The 22848-nt window shown below is 35.1% G+C and overlaps 1 protein-coding gene across 4 annotated transcripts in view; it reads right to left on the reverse strand.

The window, feature by feature from the left end:
• The window catches only part of LOC306862960 (traf2 and NCK-interacting protein kinase-like), a 61224-nt gene that overhangs the window by 30657 nt on the left and 7719 nt on the right, over positions 1–22848 (reverse strand). For all 4 annotated transcript variants that reach the window (XM_079406078.1, XM_079406077.1, XM_079406076.1 and 1 more), the window contains exons 2-7: positions 19683–19748; positions 6103–6159; positions 4287–4412; positions 2367–2477; positions 2151–2241; positions 22–152 (exon numbers count right to left, since the gene is read on the reverse strand). In XM_079406078.1, the coding sequence (XP_079262204.1) occupies positions 22–152; positions 2151–2241; positions 2367–2477; positions 4287–4412; positions 6103–6159; positions 19683–19748 (582 nt within the window). The remainder of the gene's footprint in view (positions 1–21; positions 153–2150; positions 2242–2366; positions 2478–4286; positions 4413–6102; positions 6160–19682; positions 19749–22848) is intronic.

The following is a 22848-nucleotide window of genomic DNA, read 5'->3' on the forward strand; positions in this document are numbered from 1 at the left end:
ATTAAGAATCGCTTGAAGTACCTTGAAGTCATATGTGGCGTCTGGGTTCTCATCACAGGCTATGACCTCTGGAGCCATCCAATATGGAGTGCCAATAAAAGTGTTCCTCCTACCCACGGTACGGTCCAACTGTGCACTCACACCAAAATCAACTGTTGAAAACACACGCAATCACACACACACACACACACACACAGAGAAGATTTGGCCTTAATGTGTCTGCGTGCAGTAACGAGAGGAGAGGTCTTTGATGAAGTGCATGCTGCCATCTGCCTCTGTGCCACTCTTCCCTCGTCACCGCAGGCAGTGTTGTCATAGCAACCAGCCTGAACTGTCTCACAAACTCAAACAACTCGATGACAAGCCCTAATAATTCCAGAGGAGGGTCACAGGTTCCTCAAGACCGACCGATTTAGTGATTATTAAACAACAAGTTATGAATAATAAAACATAGCTAGTTCACATAATATTTTTAAAAAGTACAAACAATGAGGATCCTTAAATAAGGTCACATTAAGATTGAATACATATACTACCATATAAAAGTTTATGGTAAGAAAGTTTTTTTTTTTTTTAGAGAAATTAACCCTTTAATACAGCAAGGACACATGAAATTAACTGTTTTCAATAAAAACTGTCTCTTGAGCATCAGATCAGCATATTCATTTGACACTGAACACCATACTAATGGCTGCTAAAAATGCAATTGTTTCAAACAAATATAAATTACATTTTAAAATATATTTAAATAGAAAACAGTTATTTTTAATTGCAATAATATTTAACATTTGACTATTTCTGATCCTATATTTCTGAAGAGTAGTGTGTTTTTTGTATAAATCGTAAAAAAGCAACCTAATACTAAAAAAAAATCACCCTAATTGACATTATTATTTTACTCCAATAATGAAAAATTAGCTTAAACATGCAGAATCAGAGTCAAGTTAATAATTTCATATGTCAATGAGCTTGTGAATAGCTTGTGGCAAATTCAGGACAAATACATGAGTTTCTGATGAATACGTTTTTGAACAGGTTCTTGGAAATTAAACCTTCCCACACGAACAGATTTATTTAATTAAAATGAACTATTTGATCCGTTTAGGGGGTGGGCAATATACCGGTAAACAAGATTAACCGGTAGAAATTTGTCAACCGGTAGATTCTGGACTACCGTCTTTATCATAGTTATGCACTCACGTCAAGTTGCGGTGTGCCATGGTCACGAAAATGTATAATTTGCACATATTTAAGCATTGCAGTTTAAAAACAAGTGATTTTAAGCCATTTAACTGATGCATTATTGGCTTTGAATGGTTAAATACACATACTTATTTATATATGGAAATGCCCATCTTTGTAAGTATCCTCGTAAACACAGTCATTTAAGTCTTCAGTGAAAATAAACAGCTGAGAAAGAAAACGCATGTAACAGTATATTGGATCCGGGAATTCGGTCTTAAAGGGGAAGCTGCCTATTATTTCTCCTGTCTGTCATTCATGTTAATCAAACAACAGTGACAGAAAATCTCTCACTACTCGACTAAATCACTTCTGAAACTTTAATAATAAGAAATTTAATTTACACAGTGAAAGCTATGCAGTGTTTTTGATTAATTTATACAATGTATGTAGTATTTACTTATTGTAGTTGTTTTGTCCTGTTGCTTGTAATTAGTTACTCATCTAGTTATCTATTAGTTTTTCTTTTTTTAAAGCTTGAATTAGCTTTTCTGTGATATTGGCAGTGGTGACAAGAAATATGAAAATTCTATGTATCAAAAGTTTTTATATAAAAACCTTAATAAAAGCAAAAATAACTATATGATATATATCGTTATCGTGATATAAAATTACTCATATTGTGAAATAAGATTTTGATTATATCGCCCACCCCATGTTTGATTAGCGCTTTGAATCGACTGTAAACCTCTGATGTAAAATAGAAAGAGTAGTGATATATTTTGTCACGATATACTGATACTTGCTGGAAAAAGCCTGTTTCTAGATACTAGACACAACCAAAAACATAGTTATCATCTCTGTAAATCTGAGTTAAACCTCAACACTGATTCATACACATTTACAGAAGCTTCTTCTACTGAATGTACATTGCAATTGTATGATAGCTGTCAGGGGTGTGAACTCACCTAGTTTGACTTCCGCATTTTCCGTGAGCAAAACGTTCTGACCTTTAATGTCACGATGAATGACCTTATGTTGATGCAAGTGGGTCAGACCCTATCAAAACCAGATGAAGATGTTAAACTCAAGTGGAGAAGGTCAAATGAGAAAACACTCTTCAAAAATAACACTTCTGGAAACTAATAATGTCTTCTAGTGGCCCACACTACACACATACTCACCCTGAGGATCTCTCTGCAGATGTAGGCCGTCCACTCCTCCTTCAGAGAGTTTCCTTTGGTGTTCTTTATCAGATCCGTCACTGAACCAGCACCACAAAACTCCATCACCAGCTACAGACACAACACGGCAACAAAATTAGGATAAAACCCAACAAACCACATGAATGAGGAAAAATCTCATTTAGTGGAGATCTACATTGGTGCTGTCACACAAACAGAGTTTGTTGCATTATTTCCATTTAGAGGTCATGTGTGAAGAGGACCCGATGTTGAAATGCTGGCTAATAATCAACTCTTCAATTTTTTTTAAAAATTGTGAAATATTGAAGATAAAGCAGCATTAATTGACACTGAAGACTGGAGTAATGGCTGATGAAAATTCAGATTTGATCACAAGAATAAATTATATTTTAAAGTATTTCACAATATTTTTGTTTTTTCTGTATTTTTGATCAAATAAATGCAGCCTTGATGAGCATAGTAAACTATATAAAATACATAAAAAATATTACTGAATACAATTTTTTCAAGGGCTATATATATATATATATATATATATATATACACATACATACACATGTTCCATTTTTTAGCTACAGCAGCTTACAGTTTAAAGTGGCAGAACCAGTATTTTAATTTGATGCAACATTCGATACTCAACACACATGCAAATTCACACTTTTCAGCTGAAACTAGATCTGTGAATGACAACTTGTCCTAGGGCAACTTCATTTTCCCATTTTGAAGAAGTTGAAATATAGTAGGTAACAATAAAATGTATTAGTGGTTTAAAAAAAGGGAATTTCATAGTTTCCAGAGAAAAGCGTCCATCTAATAATTCTCTGATTTGACTCAATAAAAATGCCATGCCGTTTCTTTTTTCCTATAGGGGCAGTGACATGAAAACTTCCAAACACAGTTGCGTTTTTACTTCTTTGGCTTTACCTTTTCTTCCAAGACACTCATAAATAGAGCCCTATTCTCATTAAGGGCCGAAGGGCACAATAAATGTAATTTATGAGCATAATATGATGGTTTTTCTGAAACACCAATTGGTTTTGAATGCTCTCTTGAGCTGGCCCTCAAATGGGTCTAAATATGGTTGGCCTCTGGGACTCTCCAAAGTCACTACTGCTGAGTTGGCAACATTGTTTTTCCTCTAAGGGAAATCCTTCTTACAAAGACGCCCAATGGAGGGTGGTTGTGCTGACCACATGCTCCAGTGCTAGTAATGTCTTCAGCCTGTCTAATATCTTCCTTATCTTTATGTTGCTGGGCAAAGAAAGCGACAAAGCTCACCACAGAGGAAATGAGGCTGGCAGTTTGCGTTCAGTGCATAGAGATAAAAACAACAAGACCTAGGCACCTCTGTGCTAAGTGTGAACATTGTGTTTCTGAGTGACAAATCGACAACTGTTGGAAAGTGTTACCTTACCAGTGTGGAGGAAGCTATTTTTGAGGTTGTAGCTTCTTATGTTTAAGCGTATTCCTGGTATTACTGTGCATTAGTGTGTTATTCCAAAGAAAAAATTGATTGTCTTCATAATCTTTAACTTGTCTGATTATGTCACTTAGGCTCCACAGGTTAGAATTGTCACACCCAAATATTTATCCTCATTAAATATAAGACCTTAAATAATTAAAGTAAAACAGTCAGCAAATTATTAAATAGTTACACTATAGTCAAACTTTAGTTTTATGTGGCTGCAAATCTGCATTTGAGATATAACATGACAAAAAACAATATATATAGTATGTAACAATATGAAACCGGCTAAACTACCAGCAAACTACTCAAAAAGTTAGAAACATCACTACGTTTAGCTCCCTAACACTGTGTTGTATTACAAACATTAATAATGAAACATTTACACACTAAAATAAACTGATTCGTTCTGCCTACAACTAATTCAGACTGACCCAGAGCTGGTCATCCACACCAGGCGGGTTCTTCTTGACGAAGGCACCATAGTAGGTAGCGATGTTTCGATGGTGGGAGTATTTTTTTAGCATGTTGATCTCAGCTTTGATCTCCTCCTCCTCATCCTGTCAAATAAAACAGACAACACTTGAGACAGAGCAGGAAAATACCAGGTTTCTTTGTCTATGAGTGAGTCATTGTCAGGAAACTATTCTACAGTGTGATTTACTACTGTTCATAATTAACAGTATAACTATTTAATTTATAATACTTAGTAATTTATATCACACTTCTGTTTGCCACTAGCAACAACAACATTTGGAGTAAAACTGTTGTTTTCAAACAGGTTTCCTTAAACACTCCATCCATCTGTTATTGGTCAGCCAAACAGATAGCCCTGCCCTAAACTAATGCCATTGGTTGAGACTATTGCTATGTCAGGCTGATTAGAACAAGCAAAAAACAAAGCAATGGTTTGACAGTCCCAGTGAAAAAGAACCAAGTTTAGGTATTGGGTAGGATTAGGGATGTAGAACATGTGCTTTAAAAGTACTAATAAGCAGCCAATATGTTATTAAAAGGCATGCAAATAATCAACTAGTTAATAGTGAGAATTGATCTTTATACTAATGTGTTACCAAAATTAAATTAATATTTTTATATACACTATTATACAAAAATTAGGGGTCAGTAAAAAAAAATTTCACAAAAATTATAATTTTATTCAGCAAGGCTGGAAAAGAGACATTAAAGGCATTATTTCCTATAAATTATGTTAATTTAATCTTTCTACACATCAAAAACCTGAAGAAAAAAATTTATATTTTCCTTGAAAAACTACATATCAACTACATTGATAACAACAAGAAATGTTTCTTAATCTCCAAATCAGCCTATTAGAATGATTTCTGAAGGATCATGTGACACTGAAGACTGGAATAATGATGCTGAAAATTAAACTTTGCCATCACAGGAATAAATAAAGTCTTATAATATATTATAGAAAAAGAAACTCTTATTTTACAACACTAATAATATTACTAATACTAACCATTTCTAATGTATGTTTAAACAAATAAATGCAGACCTAATAAGCATTAGAGACTTTCAAAAATATTTATAAAAATCTTAATGCCCCCATGATTTTTGAACATTATGTATTAATATAATTAATATGTTCATATTTTTTCTATTACTAATAGCATTAATCAAATATTTTAAAAGTTAACTTTTACCAATATTTAGCTTTTAGTGAAAAAAAATCTTCATACTTAAAATATTCCAAAATGCTTGATGCATTGTCCATCAGCCATGGAAAATCATGGAATCAGCCATGGAAAATCATGGAATCAGCCATGGAAAATCATGGAATCAGCCATGGAAAATCATGGAATCAGCCATGGAAAATCACAACAAAATTAACTAATAATCTGAATATTGAGGGAGTGACGTGTGTCCCAGTGGTGGCCCTTCAAAGTAAAATGGCAGTTATAGCCCTGGTACTTTGTTCCATCAATCCATCCATCCATCCATCCATCTTCCATACCACTTCATCCTCTGCAGGATCATGGGAGGACTGGAGCCTATCCCAGTGTCTTGGTGCACAGTTAGGGACACCCTGAACGGATGGCCAGTCCATCACAGGGCTCACACACAAACACACACTCACACCTACGGGGAATTTATAGTAGGTGAAGCATGACCCATGCATGTTTGCGTTCAAATAAAATCATACAACAAGTAAAGAGTGAAAGTGTAAAAGTAAAACCAACATGGAGAGAAACAGGAAACCGAGGTGGCTACTTGCGCTCTTACCCCTGTGACATCCATGACCTTGATCGCAGCGAGCTGGCCGGTCTTAACATGACGTCCCTGAAGAGAGAAAGATAAGAGAGTGGAAATATCATTCACGAGTGTCATACAAACATCATACTGGCATTACTGAACATGTGGTGATGAGATCTATCTGTGGCAGAAGAATGGGTGGAAGTAAGCCTCTCTGGCACAAGGCATCATTACGTAACAGCATACAAAACACACACGCTTCCTAGAATGATTGAAACAGACCCAAAAACCTGTGTGAATGATCTCGGGCTCTTGGCTGTACCATTTTGTGTTTGTTAATGTGTGTGTGTTACAATGCCACCAGATGACAATTCTGTTTGGATTGGACGAATCTCCAAAAGCGTTACGCAACCGAAGGAATGTGGAAATGGAAATCACTGTCCCGGGTCTCCCCCAATTCCCTCCTGTTTACCTGTTATGTTCCTCACTTCCCCCAAGCTCAATTGTATTTCATAACCAGAAACGAGAGAAACAGACACTGCGGATGCAGATCATCTGTGTGCTCAGCAGGTCCCGTGTTTTGGGACAATAGCAGGAGACACGGCAGCAGATCTGAGCAGAAGTGCATTCATCTGAACGGCAGAATCACCCAGTGTGTGCTCTTCAGAATGAATTATGCACACTTCATCTCCTCACCCAACACACTCCCACCGCTTTGATTCTGAGCAGAGGAGATGTTTCGGCAACAGAAGGAGGGGAAGAGCGAAAAAAAGGGGGGGGTCATGAGGAAAGAGCGTCATACAAGTCCCACCAGTGCTCATTAACAACTTCAACTGCTACTGGAAAGTATTAACGAGTGGAGAAACCCAGACAAACCACATGACTATATAAAATCAACACAGGCAATGAGAAAAATCACTGAATAGGTAACTTTTAACATTCTAATAAACACAGAGACATGTAGGAACCATGGCGTATTTAAGCATCTAATGATTATTTCTAATTTTTTACTAGGTCAACCAATTATATATAGACCAAAATGCCAATATTTGTCTTTTATTATTGGCATCATCTGATAAGTGTTGGAAGTGAGACTTTGTAGTATTAATGTTTATTTTATATTTTCAAGTTCCATTTTTTTTTCTCATTTAGTAAATTTAATTTAAGTTAATTTATTGCGGCATGTTTTATTTCCTATCTTTAATTATCATTTATCATCCTGCTCACAGACAGAGGTTCCTAAACCTTTTTTGTCAGCTAATCCCTTTGGATGTAAAATATTTACTTAAAGAAATCTAAGATTTTAAAGTTAATATTTCAATAATTTAACAAAAATGAAATGCTGTAAACTTCTGTCCACAAAAATGTAGGAAATTATCCAAACGTGAAAGTTAAGAAAGTGAACATTAGCACACATTGTGTTTCCAAACACATAAACAATGGAGCCTTTCTGAAAGCAAGGCATTATAAACTGTAACCATGAATTTCAGTTTTATTTTGACTAATTATGCATCCCCATTGTTTATTTTAATGTTACATTCGATTTAGATTATTCATCAACTCACAAACACCCTGCAGTTCCCTCATAAATCTTGTTTGGGAAACTAAAGATACTGACGTCGGCCATAAAAAAAAAAACATTAATTGTTATATAATTTTTAGGTGTTTCTTCCCATGCTGTGCGTTTTAGGTGATTGCTATGCAGTTTCTAAATTGGTCTGAGTGGATTTCCTAGGCTGTTCTGAGTGGCTGCTTTCGATATGGCTTGGTAGTTTTGAAGCTTTTGAGCTGGAGAACATGCTGACTGGACAAAATGTTGGCTTATTTGAAGACATCTGTGACAGAACACATGAGCCAATCATGATAATAATACATCTGACTAATCGTAATAAATTATGCTGGCATATTAATGAATCAGATGTGTGGACGTTGGCGAAGGGGTGCATGTGTGATGGATTTGCGCTCTACAGCTCCACGTCTCTCATGAGGAGGAGATTCACAGGGCCGACTACTAACTGGAAAAACCATCTGCCATCTTGACAGAGATTAACTGAAAAGTTCTGGAGCGTTGACATAAGAAAAGACTGTCCTCAATTGCCATAAGCCATGAAAAAAGCAAGACGCTAATGTGCCGACTGTGCAGTATTAATGATAAATATAACTGTGCTCAGAATGGAATATTAACATACTGCACACGTATATGCTGTACATTGAGCAATATTTTTAGAAACAATATGCAAAACGGTAAGCAAAATGCAACAGAAAGTGTTTCAAACTGTTGTCACATGACCTCACTACATTTCATGATAAACTTAGCTGTATTTATCAAAATAACCATATTTATTTTTAAAATAACTGCAATTTTGTATTTTAGTAAGTAAGTACATGTTATTTATAGAACACATTTAAACACCGTGAAGCTGACCAAATTTTTTATATAAAAATGTCTTAAATTTTGACGGTCTAGTCAAGTAAATTTGACTTAAGTAGGTAGGTAGTTGAGATTTTAATGCCATGTCAGCAGCTGATACTATTCTCATGGCAAGAGTTTTCTAACAATTGCACAGTGACATGACATATCACATCATATCACAAAAATGTCAGCGCCAATAGTTGTGGGCAGCGTGCTGACATATCGTGCCATTGCGCTACAGGTTGTTCCGAGTTCGAATCCCGACTCAAGGACCTGTGCTGATCCCACCCACCCTCTCTCTCTCCTACTTCACTTCCTGTCTCTTCTACACTGGCCTATCATAATAAAGTCAAAAATGAATCTTAAAAATAAATAAAAAATAATAAAATAGGATAAAATAAAAAGGTGTTTTAAACATGTATATGACAAACATTCTAAAACTTTTTTCTGGTAAGATCTTATTAATGAAAGTAATGAATAAAGAAATAGATATTAAAAATGGAAATGAATGATCAAGTGCAATGCATCATCAGTACCCCATAAAGTGCAATAGGAAAACTTGGTATTTTACACAGAAAATATATGCATACTGTACCTAGTATGGTACGCATTAACTATAATGCAAAAATAGTAAATATGGTTGTGAAAAAACTACATAACACAATTTCAACAAAGTCATAGGATGCTTTATGCTAATATAAAATAAATTCTAAAAGATTGGCTTTTCCAGAGTCGTCAGCAGATTTTTTTGTAGCTTGTGTGTGAATGAATGCTTTTAGAAACCAAACATAAGCACACTATGCGGTAGCAGAACCCTTCTAATCTAGACTGGCAGCTGAAATGCATACTGAGGTCTGTTCCCATTATATCTGAAATGACTGTAAATGGCTATCGGAGAGCTTCCAGTAGTAATGCATTGTAACCGTAGCTGCAAAATATTGTGAGGAAGACATTGCTGTGAGGTTTCATCATCACGGCTGCTATTGGCTATACTCAACACTCCAGTTGTGAGAACTAAGACGGTATCTGCTGGAGGGCAGGGAAGCCAAACAACAGCCATTTAGATATGTGTGTCTTTGAAGAAGTTGCGAAAACGGAACAGTTATTACTGTACAATCAGGATCAGGAAGTAATTTGTCACTGCAAGCCTGGTGTATGTTTGTACCGCTTAACGGTAGACACAGGGTGCCAGTGTGGAAAAAAAAAGCAAAAGCACAACGCACCACTTCCTCTCTGTAGCCTAGCAACAGGCCTGGAAGGAGGAGGAGGTTTGTGATTTTCACACTTCTACAGACAGCTCCTCTTGTTCCTGAGACATGTGACCTAGTGTGACCCTCTCAGTTCAGTCTCTGAGAGAGCTTTGGAGGGGCCAGAATCTTTTCACTCATCTCCCATTCAGAGAACAGTCTTCAAAAGACCACATGCCCTGCAGTCACTTATGGAATGCAGGAAGTTGGTGTTTTATTTAGAGCCTCATTGTGGAAACTTCCTTATTTAACCGTAAGGTCTGTGTTTATCTCATAATGTATGGGTGAGAAGAACATGCAAAGCCTTCACTCATAATGTGGACCTAGATTTCTGGGTGCTTTGCTGGAAAACATTTGGTGCTACAATGTGTTGTGGGTGGTTGCCAGGGAGTTGGTATGTGGTAGCTAAGGTGTTTTGAGTTAGAGATGTGCAAAACGACATCCTGTACCTTCAAAATCAAATCAGTGGGTTGCCTGAATGACTGAGGATCACCAGTGTTATTTTAGCATAATTTATAGTTTTAGTACTTCTGTTGTGTGTTTTTGTCATTTAGTCATTGTTTTGTCTATGTAGTGTTTATAAATTATGTATTTATTTGTTTTAGTTTATTTAGTTTTGGTAATTAAGTTAAACTAAATGAAATCTAGTTGAAATAAAAGTGAAATAAGTTTTTTTCAGTAACGCTTTACTTAAGCCTTTAAGTATAATGCATTATAAAGGGTTATTAAAGGGTAAAATGCATTATAATTATTCATAATGTGCATTGTAATACATTATATTTCATCATAAATGATTATAACTAAATTTAAAAAGCATTAGTGTAACAATGAATTTATAAGTGTTATAATGCATTAACTGTGGTTACAATTGCTCATGAGATTGTACAAAGAATTATAAGGTGCATTAGAAAGCATAATTAATGCATTAAAACTACTTTTATAATGCTTCATAGATAAGGCTATAAGTAAAGTGTTACTGTTTTTTCTTATACTTAACTAACAATTGACATTTATTTTAAGTAACAACCTTTTTTATGGTTTTGGTTTTAGTTTACAATAATAACCCTGGATCACAAACTACCAAACTTTCAGTCGTTACAAGCATAAATTCAATCAGAAAAAAAAAAAAAAAGTACATGATTTTCAACTCTGATTCTGATTTTTGGCAACCAGCATAGACTCGTTCAGACTGTAAATCGGGCCAAAAATCTGAGCAAAGTTGTAATATAGTATTCCAGCCTGAAACAGTGCGCAACAAAATTTAACAGAATCCTGGGGTCTCGAGTCCTACTTAAAACCTGAACTATTTTTAACTTGACACGCAGTCTCAAAAATGCAATGCTCAAAGACCAAATATGTCCGTCTGAATGTGGGAAGCTGTAGTGATGGTGCTTTAAAGGGGAAGAACCTAAAATCTAAAGCATAGTCTACTACATAAAACTACTTCTAAAAACCAAATCAAAAAAGAAAAATATAGATAAACTTGTCACCTCACACACCTAACAAGCCTCAATCTTTCTCAGGTATAATTCAATTACAGTAAATTACATGTTAGAATTCCAGTTCACAGAAAATGAAAATGATTCATTTACTCGTCCAATCTTATGAAACCTTTACAACTTCACTCTTCCATGGAAAACAAAAGGAGATATTTACAGTACAGCAGGATGTCAAAGCTAAAATACCCATTCACTTAACTGAACATAACAGCATGAACATTCTTCAAAATATCTCCTTTTGTGTTCCATAAAAGAAAGTAAGTGTAAATGACAACAATTTTCTTTTGTGTGTATGTGTGTGAACTATCCCATTAAGGGGGTTTGTTGACACAGTGATGCTCTCCTAAAATCTTTAAAAGCGTCTGAAAAGAAAACTTGCAAGCTTTGATAAAAGTGCCCACATTTGTATCTTTCTCCTTCATAGCAGATTTCTCTCAAAAGCAGTGTCATGTGAGTGGGAGATGAGCGGTCCCAACGCAGCACATCCTGACCCAGAACCTATTTCTTCTAATACAGGGCACGTTTTTAATGGCTTTCTGGATCTCCCAAAATGGCGCCCCACCAGAGAAAGAGCTATGTGGGATTTTCTGCAGGGACTCAAACTCCTGAATTTCTTGAAATGAAAATTCCCCATGTATATATTTTCTAAATGCATGTAACAGATCTTATTGTGAACAATTCGTTCATGTATGCTTGATTTTTTGACTACAGACTTTTCTCTCTGGTGATGTATGCAATGGGTTAATTTTCTCAAAAAACAATCAAAAACTATTTATTTAACCAGGTCCCTGCCCTATAATGTTTCTTTTTCTATAATCCATAACTTCAGTGTTTGGCCTACCTGCATCTAGTCAAATATAACAATCAATACTTGCTCGTGCTCATCTGTTCTTGCAGGTCAGCGAGATCAAAACCTACGACCCTTGGACTTAATAAACCACCTTGCAGCAATGCAGGAGTCCGAGAGTTCAAAGATCCCCCGTTAATAAGAAAAAGACCACAATCATCTCTCTTTCAACTCTGACCCAGATAGGCTGAGTAAAATGAAAGTGAGGCCCGCCCCTTTTTTCAGGATCACAATTACAGCACAAAAAGCACCATGTTAAGATGAGCTTTGCAAACTCCAACAGAGATGCGGAGTCACGCTGCTACAGCCCTACAGAGTGAAGCAGAAGACATCTGTTTAACAAGGCCGACTCTAAAACTAAAAAGGTTTTGCTACGGACCAGCACATTTGATCTTTTAAGCAACTTACTTTTAAAGAAATTACCCACAATTCATCCAAGATGCTCCAGACACCGTGAAATGAGCTTTGGGTAGAGCTGCTGATTTAGATAACTAATGCGGCACTGATAGAGGCCTGGAACTTCTGATGACCTTTTCTCTAGTATTTTGCATTGCTTAGTTATTGTAAAATCTGCTCTGTTTATTGACAAGTCAACAGGGTAAAATAGATTTTTAATATTCAATTTAATTTAAAAATCTTAAATAAAAAGCATTCTTATGTTCACCAGGGCTGCATTTATTTGATCAAAATACAGTAAAAACAGCAATACTGTCAAATATTAGTACTTAGTATTTAAAATAATTGTTTTTATTATAATACATTTTAAAATGTAATTTATTCCGGTGACGGTAAAGATGAATTTTCAGCATCATTACTCTTTGGTATCTTCTACTCTTCACAGTCTTCAGTGTCACATTCCTTCAGAAATCATTTTAATACCGTATGCTAATTTGGTGCTGAAAAAACATTTCTTAGTATCATCAATGTTGAAAACATTTGTGTTGCTTAATATTATCGCAGAAGCTTCGACACAGTTTTTGTTTCAGGATTCTTTTATAATCAGTGCCTTGAATGAATAAAAATGAAAGAAATGCGTCATCAATAATCAATGTTCATTCTCTGAGAGTGAAACAAAGCAACACAATGAACTGAAATGACATTATGAATATGAATCCACTAGTTAACTGAATAGATAAAAGATGAATATAAATGTTACATTCTACTTACCCCACAATATTCATAAAGATAAATAATGACTGATTTCACATTTAAAAAAAAAGAAAACAAATAAGAGCAATAGATGAAAGAACTCGCATAATGAAGCAATTCAAATCAAAAGTCCGATTTAAAAGAAGAGGCATGCAATCTCATATCAAATCAGGAAAAAAGTCATGGGTGTCAACAGAAAAACTATTCAGCAATACATAAATACCATGTTTCATAATTTCCCTGCCTCTATTATTTCTTTCACATTAAACATTCAGTCAATCATGGCTGATTGTGACCTAAATGCAGCTTCACCAAAGCCACCAGAATGTCATCAACAAAATGTCTAATTTGGTTCAAAAACTACTCAGCTTCCGCATACATATGATAATAAATGAATGCCTGCTGTTTTAAATAATACCAGGATTTTGAAAGATGTCAGGCGCTTGTGCTTTTGAAAAACTCCCACACATAAATGAGCAAGAGTGTTTTATATTCATTTTATATATATATATATATATATATATATATATATATATATATATATATATATATATATATATATATATATATATATATATATATGTATATATGTGTGTGTGTGTGTGTGTGTGTGTGTGTGTGTGTGGACTGATTAGCCCACACAAATCCGGTGCACAAACACCGCAGACTGTGCTTTCTTCATTCCTCACCAACAGACACAGAAATGTACCTTTATGTAAAATAAAAACTAAATTTCGCTACCAGACTACCTGTTTATCCAAACCTTGGTAATCAGGAGGCGGCACAGAGGGAATGTCTGGATAATATGTTTGCCAAGGAAATCATTACTATCACTATTGCTCACACATACTATTGCTAAACTTTGGTGAGTAACTCATCCTGTTCAGTTTGTTACAGATATAAATTATACTTCAAATGGTTTGGCTTGTTAGAGGTGCACTATTACTTTGCTAAGCCATCTGACTTGCAATTAAAAGATAAGCAATGAAATACTTGCATTAAAAGAGGGCTGGACATTAAGCACCAGCAAGCACCATAGCAACCACACAGAAGCACCCTAGAAATCCCCAATGCCCAAAGAAGCACCCAGATCACCCTAGCAACTATAAAGCAACCATCCATAGGACCCTGATTTTCCTAAGTTGTACATATTTAAGTTTTTCTACTTCAAAATTTCACATTTAATTGAATGTGTCTGTCACTTGCGGTTTCTTTGTAATTAATCAATGAAAATTGTTTCTACAGCATTTTTTTTTTTTTTTAGTTTAAGAAAGCAAACTACCACTCTAATTTTCTTCCTGGACAGCTATGGACTAGAGAGTTGTTTGTTTCTTTGTTTATTTCCTTTTTTCTTTTTCTCTTTATCCTTTCCCAAATTTAAAAATAAAAATTTGAGAAAGATTCATCTGCCTTTTAAATAGCCAATAGGCTTTACCTGTTGGTTGAAGGCAGTTGAAATTGGGGGAGGGACATTCAATCAAAAGAGCATCTGATTGGACAAAAATCTGTGCAGTGCAGGATGAGTCATCCATGTTATTGTCTCCAGAAGAAACGGATAAGGCATTTAAAATGCATTTATCAGCTAACAGAGCTGGGTAGATTGATTACAAATTGTAGTCTGTTACTGATTCCAAATTACATGGCAAAAATTGTAGTTAGTTACAATTGTTCTCCTCGAGTTACCATCTTCCGCCATTTTGGAGAGTACCCCAGAACGTAATTAACGTAATCAGCGTTGTTTACTTTCAATAGACATATTTCAATAGCGCATGCTGAATGTAAACAGCACTGATTACCTTGATTACATTCTGGGGTACTCTCCAAAATGGCGGAAGATGGTAACTCAGGGAGAAGAACTGTTGAATAAATTATCTTATTATTGTTTTCTTTGCACACAAAAAGTATTCTCGCAGCTTCGTAAAATTACGGTTGAACCACTGATGTCACATGGACTATTTTAACGATGTCCTTGCTACGTTTCTGGGAACACTGCAGTTGCGTTGCTGTCTACGCAGGTTTAGAGAGCTCTCAGATTTGATCAAAAATATCTTAATTTGTGTTCCAAAGATGAACGAAGGTCTACAGGTTCGGAACGACATGAGGGTGAGTAATTAATGACAGAATTTAATTTTTGGGTGAACTAACCCTTTAATTAAGACGTAAAAATGTAAAATTAAATTAAATTACTTTAAAATAACATCAATCAAAATAAAACATGAAAATGAAATATTTTATTTAGGGATGTACGATATTGGCTTTAAATGTAAATATCGGGCCGATATGAAAAATTATGTCAAATTATGCCGATGTGTCTTGCCGATAAGAGGAATACATTAACTCGCATGTGCTCAGGGTGTGCTAGTGATTAGATCACGTCAGCAGTGTGGCTCATTCTTGAAGCAAAGTTTTGTCTGAATGATGATTAGATTCACTCTTTTGGATTATTGCATTTAATCTGTGAATGCACCTACAGAATGATGCATTTGGTGTGTGATAGAGTAAACAGTAATAGCAGTAGTGACCGCCTCCCCCGGGTCCTAATGCCCGTTCGGTAGGGAGTTTTAATCTGTTGGCCTACTTCTAATTAAATTAAGTCAAATAGCCTAAACATGTAAGATTTAGACTGTGTTTCTGATTAAATAAAGCAGTATATGATGTCATAAAATGAGTATGTTTTGATTTAAAGGTCAGAAGCTATAACTTGCATGAAAGAAAAAAAAAAAAAAAAAAAAAAAAAAAAAAAAAAAAATCACAAACATGACATGAATTTTATACTGTTTTATTCATTAACGTGTAATGCGTTTTATTTTTTAAACAAATCATAAGCTCTAAAAGATTTTCAGAATTTTTAAAACTCTTTTGCTTTAGACATCTATGAATGTTAAATCTTATAAATAAAATAAAATGTTAAGTTTAGCACGCACGGCATCTTTCTGGGGGGGGGGGGGGGGTGCAGCGATTGATATATAGTTTATTTATAGTTATTTTCAAAGCTTCAATGTGCTGTCAAAAAACCTTCATTATGGTTTATTTAATTCTAACAAATAAGTTCTTCTTAAAAACTAACCAAAATTATATTTTGCTTAAAATTTCTGCACAGAGACTTGGTGTTGTTTTCAAACAAAAAGGAAATATATCGGTCTCGGCCAAAATGATTGAAAAAAAAATCAGCATATCGGATATCGGCAAAATCTAATATCGTGCATCCCTAATTTTATTGGTTTACCTGCATGTCATGTAAGCATTTCACAAAGGAAAATTTAAAAGATGAAAAATAATTAGGTAGAATCAATAAATTACGAATTATTTATTGCCATTGTGTAAATTTACGTAATCATAATCAATAAAACTATAGTAACTGTAGTCTGATTACGAGTAGGTCTATTTAAAAATGTAATATACTCTAATTATGAGTCCTTCATGAGTAATTCAGATTGCATGTAATCAGTTACTACCCAGCTCTGTCAGCTAAAAGAATCAATATTTAGGAGTATAATAGCATATAATTTGACTGCACAAAACCTGCTGAAGAACACCAAGCTCCTATAACAACTCGGAGATTGCACTCAGAAAACATGGTTATGAGCAAAGGAATTCTTGGTAATGAGCACACTCAGTCAATTAAGAAATAATGGTACATTTATACCCTGATGCAGCCGACAAATTAGCGAATCATGTCTCACATGATTTTTCATTTTTCTCCCTTCTTCACACTTTTTCTCTTTCACTCTTATTAACACATGCTAAGTATTCATGAAGGGGGCCGTTTGATTAGCAGAGTTCATCTTTTGCTGTGATGCATCTGTCTCATTTTCCATAAAAAAGAGATCAAATCTCATCATGTGAGACTGAGGGAAACGAAATCTAGCACCTGACAGGATATGACCCCTCCATACACCTTCACAAGTGGACGACACCTCAGAATCACACCTCCTACTGGTTTTCTCAGTATACTGACTGCACTCGCAGAGAGCTCAACGTCAAGCCAAAAAACTTCTGCAAACTGCGGCTTTTCCCCGAGGACTTAAAAGTGACAATCACAACCACTTCCTCTTTCGCTTCTTTAATTTGTCTAATAATTCTTATTCAAATCTTAAAAGGTTAGTTCATCCTGAATTGAAACAGCTCTTATAATTTACTCATTTGTACATCTTTGATATTCGAAACAAATTCCTTGTATGCGCAAGCATACTTGACAATAAAGCTCTTTCTGATTCTGATCTCATATCTCAATGACTTTAGTGGAACACAACAGGAAGCCATCGGGTAGAATACTATGCTAAAGCTAATTTGGGGTTAGTATGATTTTCTTTTTCTCAAGAAATTAAAAAAAGTTATTTTAAACTGTAATGATATTTTTCAATAATGTTTTTTACCTTATTTTTGATCAAGTGCAGCCTTGGTATACATAAGACATTTTTTTTTTTTTTAATTGCGTTGGGAGTAACGATCCGATTCCAAAATTATTCTTGATATACATTTTTTTCCCAATTAATTCTTCTGCTGTGCAAATACATCAATACATCTTTACAACTTTACATTTTAACCAAAATTGCAGTTTCTATGCTTTCTGTTTATAATTGGAATCTCTGTGTCAGTAATGCCATCTTAAAAATAGGGTTGTGAATCTTCAGTGGTTTCACAATTCAATTCAATTACGATTATCATTATCAACTCAATATTACGATGTGTCACATTCTCAATTTTGAATATTACTGCACACGGCTACATTTTCATATAGATTTTATATTAAATTTATTTTGTGCGAGATTTACTTAATTTTTTTATTATATAAGCAGGTTACTTAAAAAAAAAAAACTAATTTAAAATAAGTGTTCTTTAAGTACACTCTTAAAAATGAAGGTGCTTCAAAAGGTTCTTCACGTGATGCTATAAAAGAACCATTTTTGGTTCCACAAAGAACCATTCAGTCAAAGGTTCACCTCTTCCTTACCTTTTAATAATCTTAAGAACCTTCTTACACCACAAAGAACCTTTTGTGTGAAAGAAAGGTTCTTCAGATGTTAAAGGTTCCTTATGGAACCATTTGGACAAAAAGGATCTTCTATGGCATCGTGAAGCACTTTTATTTTTAAGAGTGTATGGGAAAGTTTATAGACAATAGTTATGGGTTTTTCTTTTTCCCTCAGCATTATTGCTGTTTGATTATTACTGATGAGATTATAGACTGTGGCAGCTTTAACAGGCTGCATTCACACTAATGCACAGATCTATTTCAATATATCAGATGTTTTGTCATGCTCTGAAAACATAACTGACTGTGTGTAAATCAATTTCGTATTAAAAAGTATTTGAAAATGCAAGTGCATTTAACCGCAACCACAATCGAGCCTCAGGACAAACAAACAAAGCGCATGTGAAAGTCTGTTAGTGCGCGAGTTTCATGCATCTAATAGTACAGCATTCCAAACGGCATAAATGAAAGCTTACCTAAAGAAAACACAGCGGGTGGAAGCACACACTGTCAAGCAATGCGCACGTGCCTCACAGCACAAATGCTGTGCAATAAAGCCCGCCGCGTCTCTAGCGCAAATATCTACAGCAAAAATTTGGTACAACATACTTAGCCATCAAAATGTTAAACCACATTTGAATAAATCAAGATGCAAATGAAATATAGAGGATGGCATAATTTGAATTATATAACTTGAATATATAGTATAAAAATTCCACCATTACCCATCGTGTTTTACTGAAAAAAAATAAGTCATATGGGTTCAGAATGACATGAGGATGAGTAAATGACGACAGGATTTTTGACTGAACTAATCCTTTAAAAGTATTGCATAATGACAGCGGTTCAGATTGACAGACTGCTTAACTGCTTCTATATCACCTCTCGCGGCTTCAGTGTCAAAATGCGACACTTTGATCAGTGAGCTCTTCATTTAAAAAACAGATCAATAGTATTCTATTCTCCTCTCAGCACGCATCAATCATACCCAAACTAGCGGTCTGATCCCTGTGGATGAAAACCAAAGAGATGATGTGAATCTTTTCACCTTCAAACAAAAAAAGAAACACCAAACCAAAGTTCAAGCATCCCAACCTGTTCAGACCTTGTCAAACCGTGCAAAACTTTTTACAATGACTATCAACAACTTAAACCTTATATTTTCCAGAATGTTGTTTGCAAACAAATCACCCTGTCCAAATATGCACTTAAGATTTTTTCAACAAAAGGGGGCAAATGATCATTCAGAGAAATGGAAAGAAGTATAAGAAAACACATGAGTCTTGACACGTCTGAACATACCACACATATAACGCAAGATTTGCTGAACCACTAACAGGTAAGTGCAGATCTTTAATGGAGGGAGAGGGAAAACTTTGAAGCAAACAGCTGAGGGAAATACAAAACATGTTTCTGAGACTGAACTGGATAGTTCTATAGAGCCAATCATACATTTGACTTATCGTACACCATTATTTACCTTATATACTTGTCCGTAGGTCCCGTTTCCCACGAGCTCCACCAGCTCAAATATGCCCGCAGGGTCCTGAGGGGAGAAAATAATAGAAGAGGAGATTAGCTTGCATTATCCTGTCATTGAACATCAAGGAGAATCACACATACTGTATACACTGAGGTCATCATAAATGCTGACACTGCAGTCATTAGACCTAACAAAGCGTGTCAATTAAAGTTAAATCTGTTTGCACGTTGAACATAAAAGCCTATTAAAGTACCCAGTGAGCCAAAGCCAGAAAATTAATTTTGAAACAAACTCTGAGGCTAAATTATGTCCTAATTCCTGCAAACCAAAACAACAACTTTTTTCCCAAAAAACGTTTTAAGTTTATGCCTGACGTAAAGATATTTTTAGCACAGGAACCAATAATATCTACCTGACTGTGCCGTTTCTATTTAAAAGTGACGGCAAAACACATTATGTGTTGGTGGGAATATAAAAAGCCAACAAGACTGAAATCAAATCACTCTTGTCATTTTCAGTTAATAAAACTAAAGCAGTTACCAGAACTATCAGAGTTCAATTCAGCTCCAACAAGCATGATGCTCATGAAAATAAGCACAACCAATAAATAATGCAATACACCTGGAACAATAAGCAAGACACGTTGCCATGGTAATCCGACAATAGCTGTCAACTTCATTCATGTCACCAGAGGGGTAATTTATGAAATATGGTTCAGTGAATTCACAAAAACATGCAAAACAGCTTAAGCTGAAGATGAAGCTGGTGAAACATGAAGGATAGATACAGGTTCATTAAGATGAATATAAATTTACTGAATGGGATTTTCAGAAAGAACAAGGTGTGCGTAACTAAAGATACAATGGCAATACTATAGTAAATGGTCTCTTGGAGAAAGGTGTTATTGAAAAAGGTTCATTTGTTAGCCCTTATCGACGGCCCTGCCTTGAAGTGCAATAATGGCACCTACTCTTGATCAATGAGAATCTCAAGAGAGGCGGGTCCAATATACTTTGGGAAATCCAATTGGCTGTATTCCCACTAACTGACTTAGCACTTGAATATGGAAATCATACAGTATCATGGTATACATAATCGCACACTGAAGACTGACACGGAAGAGAAGAATTGTTGAATAAAGTGGGTTTTTTTTGCATAAAATTATGTTTGAACTGTTGATGTCACATGGACTATTTTAACGATGTCCTAATTATTTTTCTGGACAAAAGGAAAGAAATATATTTTAACATGGAATACAGTTATCCTAAATTATGATATTTCACAAATACTGTTTTGACTGTATTTTTGATCAAATAAATGATGCCCTGTTAAGCTTAGAGCCTTCTTTCAAAAACATACATTTTACCGACCCCAAACGTTTAAACAGTACTCTATGAAGTACTATTTGACCTTTGGATATACTACAAAATTATTTTTATTATATTGTATTCCAGTAACAAAATATAACACAGTGACATCTCCTAAAGTACTTTTTTGCACTAATTTCATCTGAAGACTCAAGAATCATTATAAATTGCTGCCAGAATGAAGTATGCCTGCCTTGGAACAGCCGGAAACAAACATGAATTTACAGTAAATTAAAAGCATATGGGTACAGGCTAAAAGTGGCACAGTGTAGTCAGCTCAGATTCTTTAAAACAAAGCATGAGTTTTAACACCCAGCCACAGAGTCAGTGTGGGAAGAATTAGGTCAGCACAACGCTCGGACGGAGACCTTACTCTCAACATCACTGCTGCCGGTTGTGAGCGGAAACCCCATCAATCTCGCCACTGCTCTGAGACCCGACGGAACATGAGGTCCCGAAATTACACACCTGCATCGTCACCGTACCTGCAGGAACATCATCTTCCTGTGATTCTTTTTAAATAAACACTCACATATCTATCTTACATAACTCGTGCATGTGCCTGAACCTGCATGACACTTCATTCCTGAAATAAGACTGTGAAAACGTACAGTTCTTTACAGAGAAACACACTGGAGAAAGGAAGGGTGTATATATCCATGCTTATCATCAATTTTGAGACGTTTGTTCTCTCGAAAACAAAATTTTGCCTCCAAAACACATTCCTACAGATGGACAGGAATGAGGAAAATCTGCTGACCAAAAATGAGACCACCACATTCTGCTTACGAATGTAAAGATGCTTAAAGTGGCGCATGTTTCTCAAGGCATTCAGCAGTTTTAAATGATACACCATTACTTCTGCTGCTTCAACAGTTACAGAAAAATAACACAATGAGTCAAACTGTTTTTTAAGAAGCAAGTTCATATTTCTCATGGAAAGACACCTCAGGCATCAGGCTAACATTGACAGAGTACACCAGCAGTCCATCAGAGCAAATGCAACACCCTCTGTATTTTTCCCTTTCATTTTCTCTAGGATTTAAAAAAATTCCTCAATAAGCTAAGCTCTGAACCAAACCAGCCAGCTTTGAGAAGATTAACATTATTACTGATGATTCGCAAAAACAAAATATTGTCCCTGGAGCAATACCCTTAAAAGGACATCTTTGTACCTTTTTTACACCTAATAGGTACATATTAGTACCTTAAAGGGATAGTTCACCCAAAAATGAAATTTCTTTCCTTATTTACTCACCCTCAAGTAGTTCCAAACCTGTATGAATATCTTTGTTCTGTAAGAATGTGGGAAACAGAGCAGTTCTGGGGCACCATTGACTTCCAAAGTATTTTTTTTTCCTACTATGGAAGTCAATGGTGCCCCAAAACTTTCATCAAAATATCGTCCTTTGTATTCGGCAGAACAAAGAAATTCATACAGGTTTGGAACTACTTGAGGGTGAGTAAATGATGACAGAATTTTCATTTTTGGGTGAACTGTCCCTTTAACGATATTACTAAGGTACTAATTTGTACCTATTAGGGGTAAAAAAGGTACAAATATGTCGTTTTAAGGGTACAAGGCTCCAAGGACAAGCTGTTGAACCACAAAATGTAAAATTTTTAACTATTAATTATTATTAATATTTTTTTAAGTCACCAATGCTGCATTTATTTGATCAGAAATACAGTAAAAAAAAAATATTGTAAAAATATATTATAAAATTTTATCTTGGTTACTTTTTAAATTGTTGCTCCATCATAAAAGTAATTTACAGTTTGCACTAGCAGCAACA

This window comes from Barbus barbus (genome assembly GCF_936440315.1).
Source record: "Barbus barbus genome assembly, chromosome: 44".
NCBI lineage: Eukaryota > Metazoa > Chordata > Actinopteri > Cypriniformes > Cyprinidae > Barbus > Barbus barbus.